General features: G+C 36.9%; 1 protein-coding gene across 1 annotated transcript; it reads left to right on the top strand.

Moving 5' to 3' along the window:
• Positions 1 to 1,035: 1,035 nt before the first annotated feature.
• LOC149230927 (uncharacterized) lies at positions 1,036 to 3,726 on the top strand. The gene is made up of 2 exons (XM_089381471.1): positions 1,036 to 2,928; positions 3,043 to 3,726. Exons 1-2 carry the CDS (start codon positions 1,036 to 1,038, stop codon positions 3,724 to 3,726), a joined length of 2,577 nt encoding a protein of 858 aa, XP_089237597.1.
• The last annotated feature ends 14,713 nt before the right edge of the window (positions 3,727 to 18,439 follow it).

Genomic DNA, 18,439 nt, shown 5'->3' with positions numbered 1-18,439 from the left:
AACCACACTTTGGTTCACAAACGCGTCGGCCAAAAAAAATTCTCTCATGTGATTTCTATCGAAAAACTTATTTAATATTAATGTGGTTTATATAGTGGAAAGGTTCATAAATATAACCAAATAAATTATTTCAACACAAAGAATGTCTCACTAATGCACACATTCCCCTTATTAACCATGTATAAAAAGGTTATGGGTCAACTTTAACTTAAGAAAAAACATCTTATTGTAAAATGAACTATTTCGCTAACTAAAATCTGCTTATATATAAATGAATGTCATAAATAATAATGAGGAACTTATCCACCAACTTATTTGAATAATCTCAAATCTCCAGAAAATTGGTGTGTAGGGATTGAGACCAATTTAATTTTTAAATTTATTAAAAGTAGTGGATTATTTGCTAAATAAAATTTGATTGCATATAAATGAATATTATAAGTAATAATAGGAACTTATCATGGTGAGGGAACTTACTAGAATTGCAATAATGTCAAATCCCTAAGAAATTTGTGGGCGGGGAGCCACATGGCACGAATTTAATTTTTTAAATTTATTGTTGAAGGCTTCTTATTTCAAGTTACCCTGAATTTATTGTTGAAGGTTTCTTATTTCAACTTAACGTGGATGAGGATCTCTTGACTTCAACTTAAGATGAATGAGGATCTCTTCACTCTTTTTTTTATGTGAGGGCATGGATTGAATCTCAAGAGAATATGTTCAGCATATGCTTAATATAATACACAATTTGTTAAATAACATTGACCAATACAATCTAACAAACTCTGTAATACACTACAACTTTGAACATTAAAACTAAATATATGCTAAGCATATTCCTTTAAAAATCATTCTAGATCCTCAATTAAAAAAATTAAACATATCTCATTTTATATTGTAAATATTACATAAACACACTTGCTTCCTTGTAAATATATTGTGCTATCTATTACAATAATCACATAAAACTTCCTTTCGGAGTGAAGGGCTTGTAAATCGACTTGTCGACCCGGACAGCAAGAAGAAAGTTCTTACATGGCTTCCGGACAGCAAGAGGAAAGTTCTTACATGGCTTCAGAACCCGGAGGTGGTCGTGATACATCGGTTTCTCCGTCCACACAGCGACTGGAGATCATATCGGAATCACGAGAGTCCGGGAGTCGCAGTGACAATGCGACACTTCCAGACACAAAAATAACTTTGTTTGCCGTTAAGCTTGCCATTCTAGAGAAGGTAGCTAGCGGGCTCGGATATTTGGCCTTCGCCTGGGCCACCGTCGTGCTCCTCGGAGGCTTCGCATCATTTTTAGAAACGGCAGACTTTTGGGTCGTCACCACTCTATTGTCGATAGAAGGCGCTCGCATCTTCAGCCGAAGCCAAGAGGTGAAGTGGCACCATGAGATCATGCTGAAAGCCATGGCAACTCTCATCGGCGAAGCTAAACGGCTAAGCGATGTGTTATTCAAATGCTCAAGCTCAAACAAGGGTAATGAAAATTCTGGGGCCGATGATGATGATTCACAAAACAAAGCTTGGATGTCAAAGGTCAGCCGGTTGCTTCTCTTGCTGCAATTGTTGTCCGCTTTCACATATATTGGCTTGTCTATCTATCGGTTATGGCTGGAAGAAAGTGGAGATTCAGGTAGCGATACCAAGAATCTGAAAGCAGCTCTCAAAATTTTCTACGGCCTGTCCTTGACCGAATCGTTTCTAATTCTTCTGGAGAAGGCCTACTGGCTGTGGAACATCTATGTAAGGAAATTGCTCAAGGAAGTGAACGATGAATATGGCTTCGGCGAATCTGAGCTGGACACCGTCGAACGTTTTCTCTATGCTACATATTCGCGGTGCGTCGATGGTAGTGTTTTCGACGGTTTGAAGATGGAATTTGTGACACACAGCATAGAATTGCTGCAGTCCGGCAGTGTCAAAGGACAGCTCGCGGGTGCGCAAGTACTGTCCGCGCTTGCAAGCAATGAGAAGTTTGCAGAAAAAACTTTGAGGACAATCGGAACCATGAGAGATGTGGTGGAGAGACTGATCGACATGCTGAATTTCAAGAACGAGCACGAGCAGGAGATTCGAAAAGCGGCGGCCCAGATCATCTCCAAATTGGTCGAGAATAATGTGGATAGGAGTAATCGGGATAAGATTAATCGGGATTGCATTCGGGTGACGGCCATCGATGGATTCATGGAATCCATAGCCTCTCTACTTTACCCAAAAGACTCAAGTACGGGAGACTTTGTTTCGCTGGGGCTGACCATACTGCAAAAGCTGGCAAACGAGCGCTCCAACCACGATAAAATTGTAAGCAGCAGAGGGCTACTTCCTAGAATTTTTGCACTCATCGAGCCACTCGAGAGACAAACGCTCATAGACTTAGAACAACTCAAGAGACAAATGCTCGCTCTGCAGATCGTGGAGAATCTGGCAAGCACTACAGGCTCGAGAGGGAAGGCACTGAGGAAACAGATCAGGGAGATAGTCTTCTCCATAAGCAATCTCAGAAAAGTTCTTCAGTACAATGAAGACTCGATGCATTGTCTGCAAATCTTGGCGATCGACACTCTGACAAGTCTTGCTAGAGAACCGAAGGGCCGTAAGAACATCGGCAGTACTGGCGGAGTTTTGCATGATCTTTTGTCCCTCTTTTTCATGAATAGAGTTAATAATGGCTCTGAAACGGAGGAACTTGTCAAGAAGGCAGGAGAAGCTCTGGGTTTTCTTTCGCTCGAGAGTAAACTCAATTGTAAAATAATGATGAGCTTTAAGCTGGACGGTCACCGGAATTTAATCGCAAGTCTGATACCCGTGCTGAACTACACTGTGCAGGGTATTCATGTAGCAAGAATTCTTCGAAATCTGCTTGCACACGCAAAGGCTGATGACGTTAATTCGAGTGAAATCAGTTCACTAGCAGCGCAGGTAGACGATTTTTTTCAGTTCTTTGCCTTTCTTTGAAAATTAAAGTGTTGCGTTGCAGTCCGATCTGAAAACAATTTCATCCGGTCAGTTAACTTCGTTGTGATGTGTTTTCAGGTTCTGAAGATTGTGACGGAGAACTATTCATGCCTGCCTCAGGAAGCAGCCATAACGAGGGAGGAACGATTAGGAGAGCCTCAGGAAGCAGCCATAACAGAGATGAGGGAGGAAGCAGACATAACACAGAGGGAGGAACATTCATGCGAGCATCTGGAAGCAGCCATAGGACTGGCTGCTGAGTTCTTCGTCTTTATGACCAAAACGAATCCCGATGAAAAATTAAGTGGGGTCCCGAAAAAATGTTTGATTTCTAAACTCGAGAAGGTTTTGCAGAGTCACCGAGATCCATCTAAGGAGGTTCCGAATATCAGAAGATTCAGCATCGAGCTTCTGATCGCTGTTATGAAGAGGGACAAAGTCGCATTGGAAATTAGATCAGAATTGGTGGAGGGTTTGGAGGGCGCGATGGAGAGGGACAAAGCCATATCGCAAATGAGATCTAAATTGGTGGAGGCTTTGGTCGGTGTGATGAACACGACGTCGGACTGGGAATATTACAACGCTTTCTCGGGCAGTATGGGGTTGAGCAGGCACCGCAGGTCCATCCGATCCCTCGCAGAATCTGCAATGCAATTGCTTCCGGGAATCCTTAAGCCGATTGCAGATTCCGGAAATATGCCGGAATCCAACGATAGGAGAAACGGTCAAATTCTGAGATATTCTCAGAATCTTCAATCGTGATTACATAATTTCATCAATTCTCTGCATATTTGATTTCATATATCAATGTTTAGAAGGTGCCATACCCGAGAACCCGTTTTTAATGCTGTGCTCCTCCCAATATATTTATAAATATCAGTGGTTCCCTTACCATTAAATAACATATAATTCAATGGATTTATTTTTTGCTGTGTTCGATTCCTATTTTTTAACATTTTTATATTGTGCCACCAACCATTAACAATGCCTTCCCATATTCCTTGTGTTCAATGTCTATACTTCTGTTTAGCTGTTCTCTGTTGTCTGCTTGGAATTCACGCAAGCGCATGATCCTGGTTAGTGTTCTTTGTTTCTAAACCATAGAAATCTGTGGACAGTCGTGATTGGGTAATAGAAATAAAGAAACATGTAAAATCAAAATGTTTGGTATTGTGATGAAGTTGATTAAGTTATGTTTAGGGATTTAGCCTTGAATGGTTATTTTTATGTTGGTCAGGTTAATTTCAGATCTATCCAGGATATAAATGAACTTTTTGATGTGTAATTTTTTTTAATGGAAAAAATTGAACAAGGGTTTGCATCTAAAAAATAATTTTTCTCATCTTTTATAAATTCATGGTTGATAGGGATTTTATAGGTTGGTTATATATATATAGATATAACATTATTTTGTGAATTGTGTTGGATTCAAATAAAATATAAAGTTTTTGTATTAATATGATTTCAATAGTGATTTATCAATTTTTTCCAGTTGTTGGTGGTTGCGTCAATGTTCACTTTTTCAATTCCTTTAATCAATTTACATAATTTTTCCTAATGGTTTTATCTTAATATCTTATTCATGTTGGTTCACTAACATAGTAGTCCATTTTCCATAATGAATTGCCATATCAACATCATTTTGACTAGTGGATAAGGTAACTAAACTATTACATGAGATGTCACTATATAGCTTCTTAAATATGAAATGACCTTTATTAATGCATAGGCTTGTTTTCAACAAGTATTTCAATTCATGTTCTTGTAAAGACTTACAAATAAATGAGATTGGATGCTTTTCTTTTGATTCTTTTATTTGAGTCAAAACTACAACTATAATTAGTTATAACGCAAAAGAGTATAAGATAAAGTCTTTCTAAAAAATGATTGAATGACCTTATAACGCAAAAGAGTATAAGATAAAGTCTTTCTAAAAAATGATTGAATGACCTTATGACTTGTTGGGATATTTAATTCTTTTATGTATATGACTCTTTTTGGATTTATGTATATATTTTTGCCCTCCTTAATCACAATGTGGCCAAGTAATTTTCCTTTCGCTATTGCAAAAATGCATTCTTTAGGATTGAGAGATATATTATATTGTCTACATCTTTCAAAAACCTTTTGAAAATGTGATAAATGAAATGTTGTTACCTTAGAGTAGACTCTTACATCATCTTGATAATTAGCCATGATTTTTCTAATTATTTCTTTGAATACATGATCCATTGCTTTTTGGAATGTTTTCCTTGCATTTTAAATACAGATGGAATTCAAACAAAAACATAAATTTCCCATAGTGTGGTGAATGTTGTCTCTTGCATATCTTCATCAACAACTAGTATTTGGCTGTATCTTAATAATCCATCAAGTATAGACATTATTGCAGGCCTAAAAATATCTCCATGTTTGGAAAAGGAAGTTATATTGAGAGAAGTCTTATTGAGATCGGAAAATAAATAAATAACTATATTCCATTTTTTCATAGCACAACTTCATTTGAAATCCAATCAAAATGTTTGATTTCCAAAATGATTTCTGCATTTTCCATCTTCTACCAATTTGACAACTTAGGATTAATTATTCTTGCTTTTTGTCTTACCGACATGACCCCTTCCTTTAGAGGCATGACATGTTGTATAATATTATTAGCATGTTTCTTCAAATTTGATAAGTCCAAGCAAAATTGTCTTTGGAGTTTTTGGAATAATCTTATATATTCATCAATTTCCTACTAAGTGCACATGTTTCCTAAGTTTACCATCTTCAGATTTAATGGAATCACAATATCAAACTTCTTGAATTTCTAAATCTTTTTAGTTGATGGTTCTTCTGGTAATTTATTAGTTTGAACTTGATCATCTTGACTAAAAAAATACTCAAGATGCACTAGTATCTTTTTATGACTTTTTTATATCTCTTCATCTTCATCATATTATTGAACAAGAAACCTAACAGTATGTTCTTCAATATCAAATATTTACCAATATTCTTCATTATCTAGGATAGATGGCCATAATAAAACTTGAATTTCCAATGAATTATGAGTCAAATTTGGATTAAATAAAGAAGCTTGTCAACTCTCGAAACCTTGAAATTAACATGGCTTTACTACCAACCTTTCCCCTTTAACCTATGAAAAACCTCATTTTTTGACCAAGTGATGTCACTGTCTCTTGCCATCCTTATTAAAAGTCATTAAAAAAAGACTTATAGTGTAACTTGTTGATATTATTCATTTATTCCATTATTTTATCATGTTAAAGGGATTAATTAAATGTTTTACATTACTAATAAATGTTTATATCAAATCTTGTAACCTCCATTGGTTCTAATAACTCACCTCCAAGTTCGTAATGTTTCCACCACATCTGGATAGAAAAGGCGATATGGTTTTTCTTCTCCACACCATCAACATGCTTCATTGTTTATTAGATTTAGCCAAGGGTGGTTACATAGTGTGTTGGTCATTGTTCAAGCGTGGGTTGACCAAACTCGAAATTATGGTTGAGGATGCAAGTCATGAGCTTGCACAAAACCAATTTTCTAAATCATGCATAGTTGAAATGGTTACTAGTTTGAGGGTTGGATCATAGTCTTGGATTGGATAGGAATCCATCCAAATTTCCTTTCTAAGCTCTTGTTATGATTCAAAACTGTAATCAATGAGAAAGCCATGGGATCCCATGGATCCACTTGCACGCTCCCTCTATTATGTAAATTCTATATATCTCAACTCTATGTGCATCACACAAGAAGAGTAATTATTCAAATAACATATTGTAATTATGAGATCGATCTAATTTCTCAGGAATTTTTACAATGTTTAAATATAATTGTTTGGCACAAAATTAATCTGTTCAATGCATCAATATTATTTATAATATGCTCTATGTATAGCTCCGCGTATGGTGTATATTTTTACTGTAGGCAACATAACCAGTTGGGAGGGCGAACTAACATAGCCATGTCCACATTGTATTATATTTTGTTGTTAACTTCATATGCATGTGTGGTAATATCAATCAAGCAACAATTGTAGCACAAAAAAAATATATTGATTAACAAATCTTATTAGATCTTGGTCATTCACATGAATATATGTTAACATACAAGACTCAAGAAACTCAATATATGCAATTTACTAGACAAGGGTGATACATATATCTCCGAGAAAAACAGATTGTATTAATAAGAAAAAATGGGGCCTACATTCACAAAATATTGCAGAATGAGGCTTTCTGAAAAGAGGTATCTAGTTTGTTCAGTTTTCTCACCTTTTTTCTTCCTTGCCCCTTACCAAAGAACTTTCCTTTATATATATACACAAAATTGAGGTTACAAAAATGGTTCTTGGCTAGTAATTCCTTAGGTGTAGTGAGTACATTCTTACTTCTTTGATGCAAATCGTTGTAGATCTCTCTCCCAAGCGGTGTGAATATTTAGGATCTTGGAGATATGAGGATATTCAGATTTCTGTAACTATTGTTTGGCCCTCAATGCTTGGTATGTTAGGCTATTTACGTTGGTCTTCATTCCAATGGTTTAACAATTAATCAGAGTCATATACCCAATGGTGTGGTAATAAACATTTCAATTACATCTTTATCCACCCTTTGAATGTGTTCAATCTTGGGGACCATTATAGCTCAAACTCTAGTGATATTGTGCAATATCAGTCTGATGGATGCAAAGCTAGATAAGACTCCTATATTTCCTAATCTCAATTCTTCCAACATTTATATGATTACATCCATATTATTGGCTAATCTAAGAGCTTTGGTTTTTTTTACCTTACCTTCCTCATTTTTTGTACATTAATCAATGACTTATCATTCCTCTTCTTATCCTTGCTCAGTCTGGGAAGTGAATTAGGAGCATCCATGTGTTCCTTCTACCACACTAATAACTAGCCAAAAGCGACGATGATTTTATTGTAATTTCAACCTTCAACATCCCATTCCTTTAATGTTTATACAAGCTAGGTAAAGCACTATTGGATTTGTTGTAGTTCGTCTACAAAGGAGGCATTCTCTCTTTGGAAGAAGTTATTACTTACTCTTATTTCCTAATATTTTAGCACTTGAACGTGATTCGTGTTTTCTTCTACTCATCAATCTTAGCATTGATTTCCTCCCTATTGTCTTCCTCTAATTTCTTTAGATAATTTAAATGAGATTCATTGTGCTGGATTGTATGCTCCTTGACCTAATATTTGAACAACTAGGGTAAGATTGTGTAATGTGGTTTTAATCCTGCTTGCATTTTAGCTTCAAAATATTTCTTTTCATCTTCCAATTACCGCTTCAGTGATTTCACTGTTTGATTTAACTATGGCACATTTGACGAAAGGATTTGAATAGTATCTTTGTTGGCGATCGCGAGGGCTCCTAGATGGATAGAGGTTATGTCAATAATAACTTGTTGAGTTCTATGCTTAGAAATTCTCTAGATGATCCTTTGTTTAAGGCTTTTTAAAATAACATCTTCTTTGCTACTCATAACAATATTTCTCCTCTGTTAGGTCCCTATAATACTAGTATATCCCCCTTATTTTTATTATTAGTGTAGCCACATATTGTTATTGGTGTGTCCATGTATCCCCCATGTTATTATTGTTGTGCCCCATAGAATCCCACTATTTTTTATTTGTGTGCTCTTACATTATTATTGTTTTGTAGACTCTAATTATATTGTGACCCCTTAAACTCCTATATGTAGAAAGTGAGTCTTATCATTTGTGTCATCCAATAATTATTCATTAATGTAATGTAAAGGGAATTCTCTCCTCAAATACGATTATTTTTAATTCTTTGATCTATATTTTATTCTATTTTGTGAGCTGGTTGTATATCATTTAGTATCGGAGATTTGGATTTTAGGGTTTCGCTACTTCAAATAGGTCATCTTGTTATTTTCACTATAAAGTTTTTTCTGCGAAGCTTCAAAAGTTGAAATTTCAACCACATAGAGTGGAGATCATGGTGAAGATTTTGTAAAACTTTCAGAGCTTGGTTGGCTACATTTTCAGAGATATGATCTGAGGAAGTTAGGGTTTCTGCAGGATTCAAAATTCAATCTCAAACATATTACCTAGGAAAAATTGTCATAACTTTATCTCCAAGTATCAAATTTGAATTTTGTAAAATGTGACTAAAATTAAACAGACACTAGTTTCTTGTGTTTCACGTTTTGGGGGGGGGGGAAGGAGAAACAGTAACACATGGAACTTCATACAATTTCACTCTACTAAACCAGCGTATAATCAGGTCACCATGGGAGATCAGGCATAACTCTTTCTTGAAGAATCCAATAACGGTTGGACTTGTGGGGTTGGAAAGAAGAATCAGAAGGATACCAATGGATGAAATTTCATACCTTGAAGGTCCAAAATTATATAGATACAACAACTTCAATATTGAGCTCCTAAAAAGTAATAAAAAGGTGAGTATTTTATAAATTTTACAGAACTTTTGTTTGAAAAAACAGTTTGAAGTGATCCTAATGGCATATTGAAACATAGATATCAGAATTGGGTTATAAAGTTCCTCCCCAAAAAATATCTCTACACCTACTAAGCCCTTAGAAAGCTCTACTATGACACATTAAGAGGAAGACTTGCAGCATGATATATCAAAATTACGGGACCAAGTGCAACAAATTTCACTCTCACAAAGAGAAACCAAAGATGAACTAAAATGCCACATGGATGGCTTAAAAGGGGACATGGAGGGTTTAAAGTCAAACATGGAAGGCTTGAAGGATGGATTAAAAGTAGACATGGAAGGTTTGAAGGATGGATTAAAAGTGGACATGGAATCTAAGATGAAAGGTTTGAACAAAGGTTTGACAAAGTTGCTACAAGAAATGCTTCCTAATGGCAAAAAGGTATTCGATGAAACTCATGATGAGAACAAAAGAAATGTGTAACAACCCTAGTGTAAATTCCATTTAATAAAAGTAAATAAAGGAAAAATAATAACCACGGTTGATGTGACACTTATTCCAAGTTGAATGTTGGGCAGAATCCTAATGATGGGGATCATTTGTGATTGCTTATGGCTAAGGAAATTGGCAAAGGTAATGGCTAAGGATTTTGAAAGGAAAAATGGATTTTTTGGCACATTTATTTATGAAAATAATGTAAATTAGGAGAATAGGGAGGTGAATGGTAATGGGTTTCATGTGAGGAGGAAATTGAAGGAAAATAATGGAAAATGAAGAAAATAGAGGCCTCATTCATAAAAACACTTTTGAGGATCAGTTGGTAACCTTTTGTAAGTTTAGTGTTGGAGCTCTCTTCTATTATCTCTCTCTCATACTCTTGGTGACTTAGAGTTTTCTTGGAGAAATCTTGGAGGGTATGGTATACTTGGATTTTTGGAGCAATAAGGCAAAGGGAGAGAAGGAAAGCACAAGAAGGCATTGGGCTCAGCAACTACATCAGATTTGTTTGCAGGTACCGAGTTGCATGTATGTTTCCTTCACTAGTTTTGGCATGCATGGCATATGCATGTGGGTTTTTGGTTGCGATTTGTCATTGGCATGGAGGATGGACAAGATTGACAGTGGATTGCCTAGCCTTGCCATTTCTTTGATAGCCATGGTGATTGTGGGTTTATTTTTTTATTGTGTTTTTGGTTGGTTCTCATGTTTCCTTAGCTTGGTTTAAGTTATTAGTCCAGTAGCCATGGTTGCAAAAACACTCTGGAGGCTTGGAACATCTTGCGTTGAGTTACTAGTCTTGTAGCATGGGTTGGACACATGCTTTAGAGCCCTTGGTGGGTTGAGTTACTGGTCCCATAGCCTTGGTTGGAAAAACATTCTAGAGCCTGATAAAATATGTGGGTTGACTTACTAGTCCAGTAGTCAAGTTGGAAAAATGATCTAGAGCCTTGGATGGTTGGGAGAGAGACCGATCTGATGATGGGTTTTTGATGTACGACCATGAGGTGGAACCACTGTTTGATGGGTTGAGGTGGATGGCCTCTAGAAGCCCTGTATGAGTTTTTATTGATGTGTTCTATGAGATCCCACATTCATGCTTAGAATATGGCATGGAGTGAATGGTTGAAGAGAGATTTGGCTTAGCCATTCTATAGTTTGGTGGAATGTGGAAGTCCCATCCCAGGTTTGTATTTTGCATCATTAATGAAAGGTTATTTCTCCTTGTAATTCTATGCGCATTTTGATGGATCATATGTGATCTATATGGTTGTACTTTCATGAGTATTTATGTCCCCATTATGCTGGTTATGTATGTGTTTTATGACCACAACCATGTATGGCTCCCCTCATGTTTTTACTTGTAATTGAATGGTCAATGTATCTATGACCTAATGGATGGAATAAAAGTTTATGTGCTGAGGCATTAATGGTTCTTAGCGATTCTTAGCTAAGTATGAGACTCCTATGCTAAGAATTTTTAATTACACCTGCAAATTACACATTTTCAATATGTTTGACGAAATACCTATCATGTCTAGTAGGGGTCCAGTCAAGGTATTGAATAAGTATTTTCTTTAGTACTATCATTTCCATGTTATTTTACCGATCTGAAGATATCGTTCAATTATGGGCAGTGACCTGGGCTCTGGGCCTAAAAAAGTGGCTCAAATCTTAGATTCGTTGGCATAGCACTGACAGTTTTAGTCTCTAGTTGCTAGCAAATAAGCCTGTGAGTGCGACTTTGAGTTGTTAGTCGCACTCATACCTATAACATGGGAGAGACTAAGCCTTAAATTTTCCAAAAGTTCAGTGGGACCCCAAGGCAAGTTGTATAAAGTATTGGATTGGTTCTTGAGGGTACTGTAGCTGATGATTAATCTTTGTATGGTGTGTTTCCATTGGTTCCACTTCCTTAACATGACTTAGGAGGTTGAATCATACCATAGTGGACTCTCATCGCATGTTTACCCCAGATGGCCAGTTGCTTGGGTAAATGTGGGAGGAAGGTGTTACAGAGTGGTATCAGAGGATGGTTCACCCTCAGACTAGATGAGCTATGTGTTGGTCATGCATGTATGCCAATTTCATGTGTGTCTCTCACACTTGCATTCCATGTGCTTATTGCACTGGCATGATGTTGTTAATGGTTGTAGTGATGTCATCATGTGAAATTTGAGGAGTTATTGTGGAATGCATCATTGTGAGTGTATGACTGGTTACATGTCGATTTATGTCGCTTACATGTATCAATGTAGTATGTTTGGTTACATTCTTATATGCTTGGTTGCATGTATCATTCTTACAAGTTTTATTTCAAGTATTGTTCATTCATGTTTGGTCATATGTGTTTATGCATATGTGTGGATGGTTATGCATCGCTCATGCGTGTTCATATTTACATGTGGTCAAGTGTATAGTGATGTAACGATGGTGGTTGTCATGCATGAGGTCGTGGTGTGTGTTCTTGTTGATCTCATGCATTAATGATTGGACCCTAGCTAGAATAATGGTTGCATGATCATATGCTTATGTTTTATGTTTCTATATGCTATCATGATTATGTTATACATGTATCACACTGATTTGTTGATCTTGTAGACAAGGTATTCTCCTCGAGCTATACTAAGATACATTAGTTTATTGTGATTTGGTTTAGCTTACATGATATACCTTGCAGGAAGAAATGTCAAATGGCCTACAAGATGGTTGACTACAAAGACTCCCCCTATGAATCCGAAGAGCAATACGGTGTTGGAAACTCTTCCAACTTGGCAATGACACTAAGAAGATTAAAGGAAGAGATAAGGAGTTGTAAGGAAGATAATGATAGAATCATATAGGCATAGGAAAAGTTAGAAGAGGTAAATGCAATCATACTTGAAAGATTGTCAGATTTGCGGTGACAGGGACCATTTCACATCAAGCATGGGCAGGAGGATAGAACTAATGGGTCATATGGTAGTAAATCACAAGGTGTTCACATATCAAATAGAGATGATACAATCAGAGCTGGCAGATTGTTGGACACTACAGATAGGAGAAGGGATAGACACAGGTATGATTCTAGTTTTGATTCAGATAAGCACTATGACTGTCATGAGTATCATCCTTACTGGAGGAGTGATAAGGTATATTTTCTAGATGAGTTTAAGAAAGAAAAGGCACCTAGTTTTGATGGAAAGGTAAACAAATCGCAATATGCAGAGGCATGATTTCTAGGCATGAAGAAGTTCTTCATATTGCATGACTATTTAAAGAACATGAAGCTAGAGTGGCTACATTTAGCCTCAAAAGAAAAGCAGCCATTTGGTGGGAAGACGTGAAGAATGTGAGAGGTATAAAGGAGGAAGATTTGACATGGAGTGAGTTTGAGAGGCTATTCAAGAAGAAGTATTTTTCAAAAATATACTTTGATGATAGGGAAAAATAATTCTATGAGCTAAAGATGGGATCCATGACAAATGATGAGTACACTAGAAAATTCTTGGAGTTACTGAGGTATGTGATTTACCTCAAGGAGGAAGGCTAAGATTCAGAGATTCGTTAGTGGGTTACTAGTTGTATTCAAAGACAAGATTGAGTTCGACAAGCTTAGATCATTGGAGGAGGCCATCCGAAAACTGAAGCATTGATTTGAACAATCAAAGCGTCAAACTAAGACAAAGCCAGATTGGAGAGGTAATGCAAAGTAAAAGGAAAATGGGACAAGAAGCAAGTAAGATCATAGGATTTGGGTAACAAGGAGAATGTTCCAGCACTTAAGAGATTCAATTCTTTAGATATAGGACAAGGACATAAATATGAGGAGCAGAATAAGGAGCTCGTGCAATGTTGGACTTGTGGAGGAGATCATCGTAGGAGGGATTGTCCACAGTACAAGAGTGGTAGGCCCAAGATATACAATGCGCAGGAGGCACATAGTGTTGGAGACGTTGGTCATATTATTCCACGTGTCTATGCATCTTTGGATAAAAAATAGGCAGAGCATCAAGAATCTATCATTGAAATGGATGGTAAGATTTTTTATCAGGTTATTTCTATTTTGATTATCCCTACATATAATGATAGTTATGATAGTCTTGACTTGGTGGATAAGTGTGGTTTGACTAAGGAATTGCATGCAGAGTCTTGGTTAGTGTAGTTGACTACAAGTATGAAGAAATGAGTTCATCATTGGGTAAGAGCTTGTGCATTTGACTTGAATGGTATGCCTACCTTAACACATTTGAATGTATTACCGTTGGGTTCATATAGTATGTTGTTTGGCATTGACTAGTTGTATCTTCATAGAACCAAGGCAGACTATTATAACAAAGCCATTGAGTGTGTTGATGATAATGGAGAACCAAGAGTCTTACAGAAAAGAAGAAAGCTACATCAGTTAGGATGGTGACATTTATGTAAGTAAAGCCTAGTCGTAAGAAAGGGTGTAAGTTATTTGCAGTGCACATTTCTAGTGATAAAGACAAGGAAGTTGAGGATGCATATGTGTTGAGTAGGTACCCAATTTTACAGCATTTCAAGGATGTATTTCCTGAGGACATTACAAAGTTTCCACCTCTCAGGGAGGTATACTTTTCTATTGAGTTAGTGCCAGGGGTAGCTCGAACATCAAAATCACCATACATGATGTGTACACCTAAGCTAGTTGTGTTAAAGCTACAGTTGAAGGAAAGTTTGGACAAGGGATAGATTAGGCCATGTGTATCACCATGGGGTGAATCAGTGTTGTTTGTGAAGAAGAAAGATGGTACTCTCAGATTATGCATTGATTACAATCATTTGAACGGTACTCTCAGATTATGCATTGATTACAATCATTTGAAAAAAGTGGTCATCAAGAACAAGTACCCTTTGTCGAGGATTGATGACTTATTCAATCAACTGAAGGGAGCATAAGTGTTCTCTAAGATCGAATTGAGATATGGATATCATCAAGTAAGCATCAAAGAGGAGGACATTTACAAGATTACGTTCGGGACTAGGTATGGGCATTATGAGTTTGTTGTTGTTCCATTTGTCTTAACGAATGCTCCAACTACATTTATGTGTTTGATGAATAGTGTGTCGTGTCCATATTTGGATTAGTTTGTTATTTTGTTCATTGATGATATACTAGTATATTCTAAAAATTGGGAAGAGCATGCTGAACATTTAGCAACAACGTTGAGGTTGTTGAGAGAGCATCAGTTGTATGTTAATCTCACCAAGTGTAGTTTCTTTCAGACTTAGGTACATTAATTGGGGCATGTTGTCTCCAAGGAGGACATTGCAGTAGATCTAGAGAAGATAAGGTCCATCATGGAGTGGGTAGCTCCTAAGAGTGTGGATGAGGTGAGATATTTCATAGGTTTGGCAAGCTACTATAGGAGGTTCATCAAGAAATTCTCATAGATTTCTTATCCTATCACATCATTGAAAAGGAAGGCTAAGAAGTTCGAGTGGACTGAGGAGTGTGAGGCTAGCTTTGAACATCTTAAGCAGTTGTTGACACATGCAGCAATACTATAGATTGTAGATCTGAATAAAGAGTTTGTGGTATGCACATATGCTTGCAAGAGAGGGCTTGGTGGAGTCCTTATGTAGGATGGACAGGTGGTATGTTATGAGTCCCAGAAACTAAACGAGCATGAGAAAAACTACCCAACACATGATTTGGAGTTAACAATGATCATGCATGCATTGAAGATGTGGAGACACTATCTTCTTGGCAGGAGATTTGTACTTATGATTGATCACATTGGGTTGAGGTATTTTATTTGACCAACCAAATTTGAATGCCAGGCAGGCTAGATGGTTGGCCACGATAAGCGAGTTTGACTTCAAGATAAAGTATATAAAATGTAAAGAACATCAGGTGGCAGATGCTCTCAACAGACGAATTTAGGTAAACCACTTGGTAGTTATGAGCTCCTATAGGACAAACTTACATGATAGGACCTTGCAGGCAGGTCAGCAAGATGTCAGGTATATGGATATTATGCACAGGTTGCAACAAGATGCTGGTATAGGTATAGGTACATGTAGTGGTATAGGTACAGGTGGTAGTACAAGTATAGGTATAGGTGCAGGTGCACAAGGTATGGATTATTGTCTGACGACAAATGGGTTGGTCAGGTTCTGAGACAGGATATATGTACCAGATAACAATGATATCAAGAAGGTTCTATTGAGGGAGTTTCATGCAAAACCTTATTCAGTTCACCCAGGTTATCAGAAGACATTAACTGCAGTGAATAAATTTTATTATTGGTTGAATCTGAAGAGAGATGTAGCAGAGTTTGTGGGTAGATATTTTGATTGTCAATTAGTGAAAGCAGAATTTAAGCATCCAGGTGGATTGCTACAACTGATCGTGATTCTAGAGTTGAAATGGGAGGTCATTTACATGGAATTGAGCATAGGGTTTCCAAAGATGGTGAGATATCATGATTCCATTATGGTCATTGTGGACATATTCACAAAGGTTGCACACTTCATTCTAATTAAGTCTACATTCTCAGCTATCGATGTAGCACATGTATTCAACAGAGATGGGGTAACATTAAATGGTGTTCCAAAGAAGATTGTGTCAGACAGGGATGTGAAGTTCACTTCCAAGTTTTGGAAGGAGTTATTTGCAGATTTGGTCACAGAGTTGGCCTTCAACACAACTTGTCATCTGGAAATATGTGGATAGATAGAGAGGGTCAACAAGATATTAGAGGACATGTTGAGGATGTATGTGATGCATCAGCAGCAGAAGTGGAAATAGTATCTCCCTTTGGTAGAGTTTGCATACAACAATGGTTATCAAGATTCGTTGAGGATGAGTCCTTTTGAGGCATTGTATGGGCGGAGTTGTCACATTCCTATCAGTTGGAGTGATTCGGTTAACAGGGTGTTGATTGGACCAAATATGTTGGGAGACATGGAACAGGAAATGCATGTAATCAAGAAGAATTTAAAGGCAACACAAGATAGGCAGAAGAGTTATGAAGATAAGAACAAGTTGGTCAAGGAGTACCAGGTTGGGGAAAGGTGTACTTGCACATCAAACCAAAGAAGAGCTCCTTGTAGGTTGGATCATGTGCCAAGATGGCACCACTATTTTGTGGACCCTTTACTATCATTGAAAGGATTGGGAAAGTAGCCTATCGCCTTGCACTACCTCCGATAGTGAAATTCCATCATGTTTTCCATGTATCATTGCTTAAGAAGTATGTTAAGGATGATGATCATGTGATTAACCGGTTTGTATTACAGGTGCAACCAGATGGATAATTCCAGCTAGAGCCTCATTGTATATTGCAGAAAAATGTGCTCATGCTCTGGAACCAATCAATTGAGCAGGTTAAGGTGCAGTGGAAGAACTTTCGGCCTGATGAAGCTACATGGGAGATGGCGGATCAGATGTGGGCTATGTATCCTTCGTTGTTTGTTGATTGAGGCAAAGAAACTTCAATATGGTGGTTTCGTATATGCTTTATGGTGGTTTGGTATATTCTTTATGGAGGTCAGTATATGTTTTATGGTGGTTTGATATGTGCTTTATGGTGGTCTGGTATATGTTATATGATGTTTTGACATATTCTTAGATATGGTGTTTAGGATATGTTTTCATATATGCTTTGGTATATGTTTTAGTATATACTGTTGGTGATGTTTCTATATGTACACATGTATATGGATGTAAATATCGCCATGATCTATGTTATAAAGCTCCACTATGTGGTATGGGTGTCATGTTATTATGATTATGTTGTCATGTTACTATGCTATCATGTGGTTATGTTATCATGATGTTATGATGTCATGTGGATTGACACTCAACAAGATGATCATTGTAAATACCATAATGAGTTGTGTTATAAAGCTCCACTATGCAGTATGTTGTTATGATGTCATGTTATTATGTTGTTATGTTGGTTGCTTCTCAACAGGTTGATCATTGTAAATACTGCATTGATCTAAGTTATAAAGCTCCATCGGCAGTATATTTTTCTTACAACAGTTTTGTGGTTATAGGTGTTGTTGAACACCAAGGAAGGTGTTCCCCCAAGGGGGAGGATTCTGTAAGAACCTTGTTGAAAATTCCATGCAATAAAAGTAAATAAAGGGAAAGTAATAACCACGGTTGATGGGACACCTATTCCAAGATGAATGTTGGGAATAATCATATTGATGGGGATCACTTATGATTTTTTATGGCCAAGGAAATTGGAAAAGGTAATGGCTAAGGCTTTGGAAAGGAAAAATGGCAGTTTTGGCACATTTATTTATGAAAATAATGGAAACTAGGAGAAAAGGGAGGTGAAAGGACATAGGTTGCATGTGAGGAGGAAATTGAAGGAAAATAATGGAAAATGAAGAAAATAGAGTCCTCATTCATAAAAAGGCTTCTGAGGATCACTTGGTAACCTTTTTCCTTTTAAGTGTTAGAGCTCTCTTCTATTATATCTCTCTCATACTCTTGGAGACTTAGAGTTTTCTTTGAGAAGCCTTGGAGGGTGTGGCATACTTGGATTTTTGGAGCAAGAAAGCA

This window comes from Pinus tabuliformis, chromosome J (assembly GCF_031772625.1).
Source record: "Pinus tabuliformis cultivar Carrire ecotype Pingquan chromosome J, CPIR1, whole genome shotgun sequence".
NCBI classification, from domain to species: domain Eukaryota; kingdom Viridiplantae; phylum Streptophyta; class Pinopsida; order Pinales; family Pinaceae; genus Pinus; species Pinus tabuliformis.
The sequence above is the reverse complement of the archived record's forward strand: the minus strand, read 5'-3'. Positions and strand labels throughout refer to the sequence as shown.

What these genes read in the sequence shown, in the direction of transcription:
- LOC149230927 (XM_089381471.1), top strand. Translation starts at nt 1,036, where the DNA reads ATGGCTTCCGGACAGCAAGAGGAAAGTTCTTACATGGCTTCAGAACCC. An exon ending in TCAGTTCACTAGCAGCGCAG is followed by an intron (nt 2,929 to 3,042) that starts GTAGACGATTTT and finishes ATGTGTTTTCAG; the next exon opens with GTTCTGAAGATTGTGACGGA.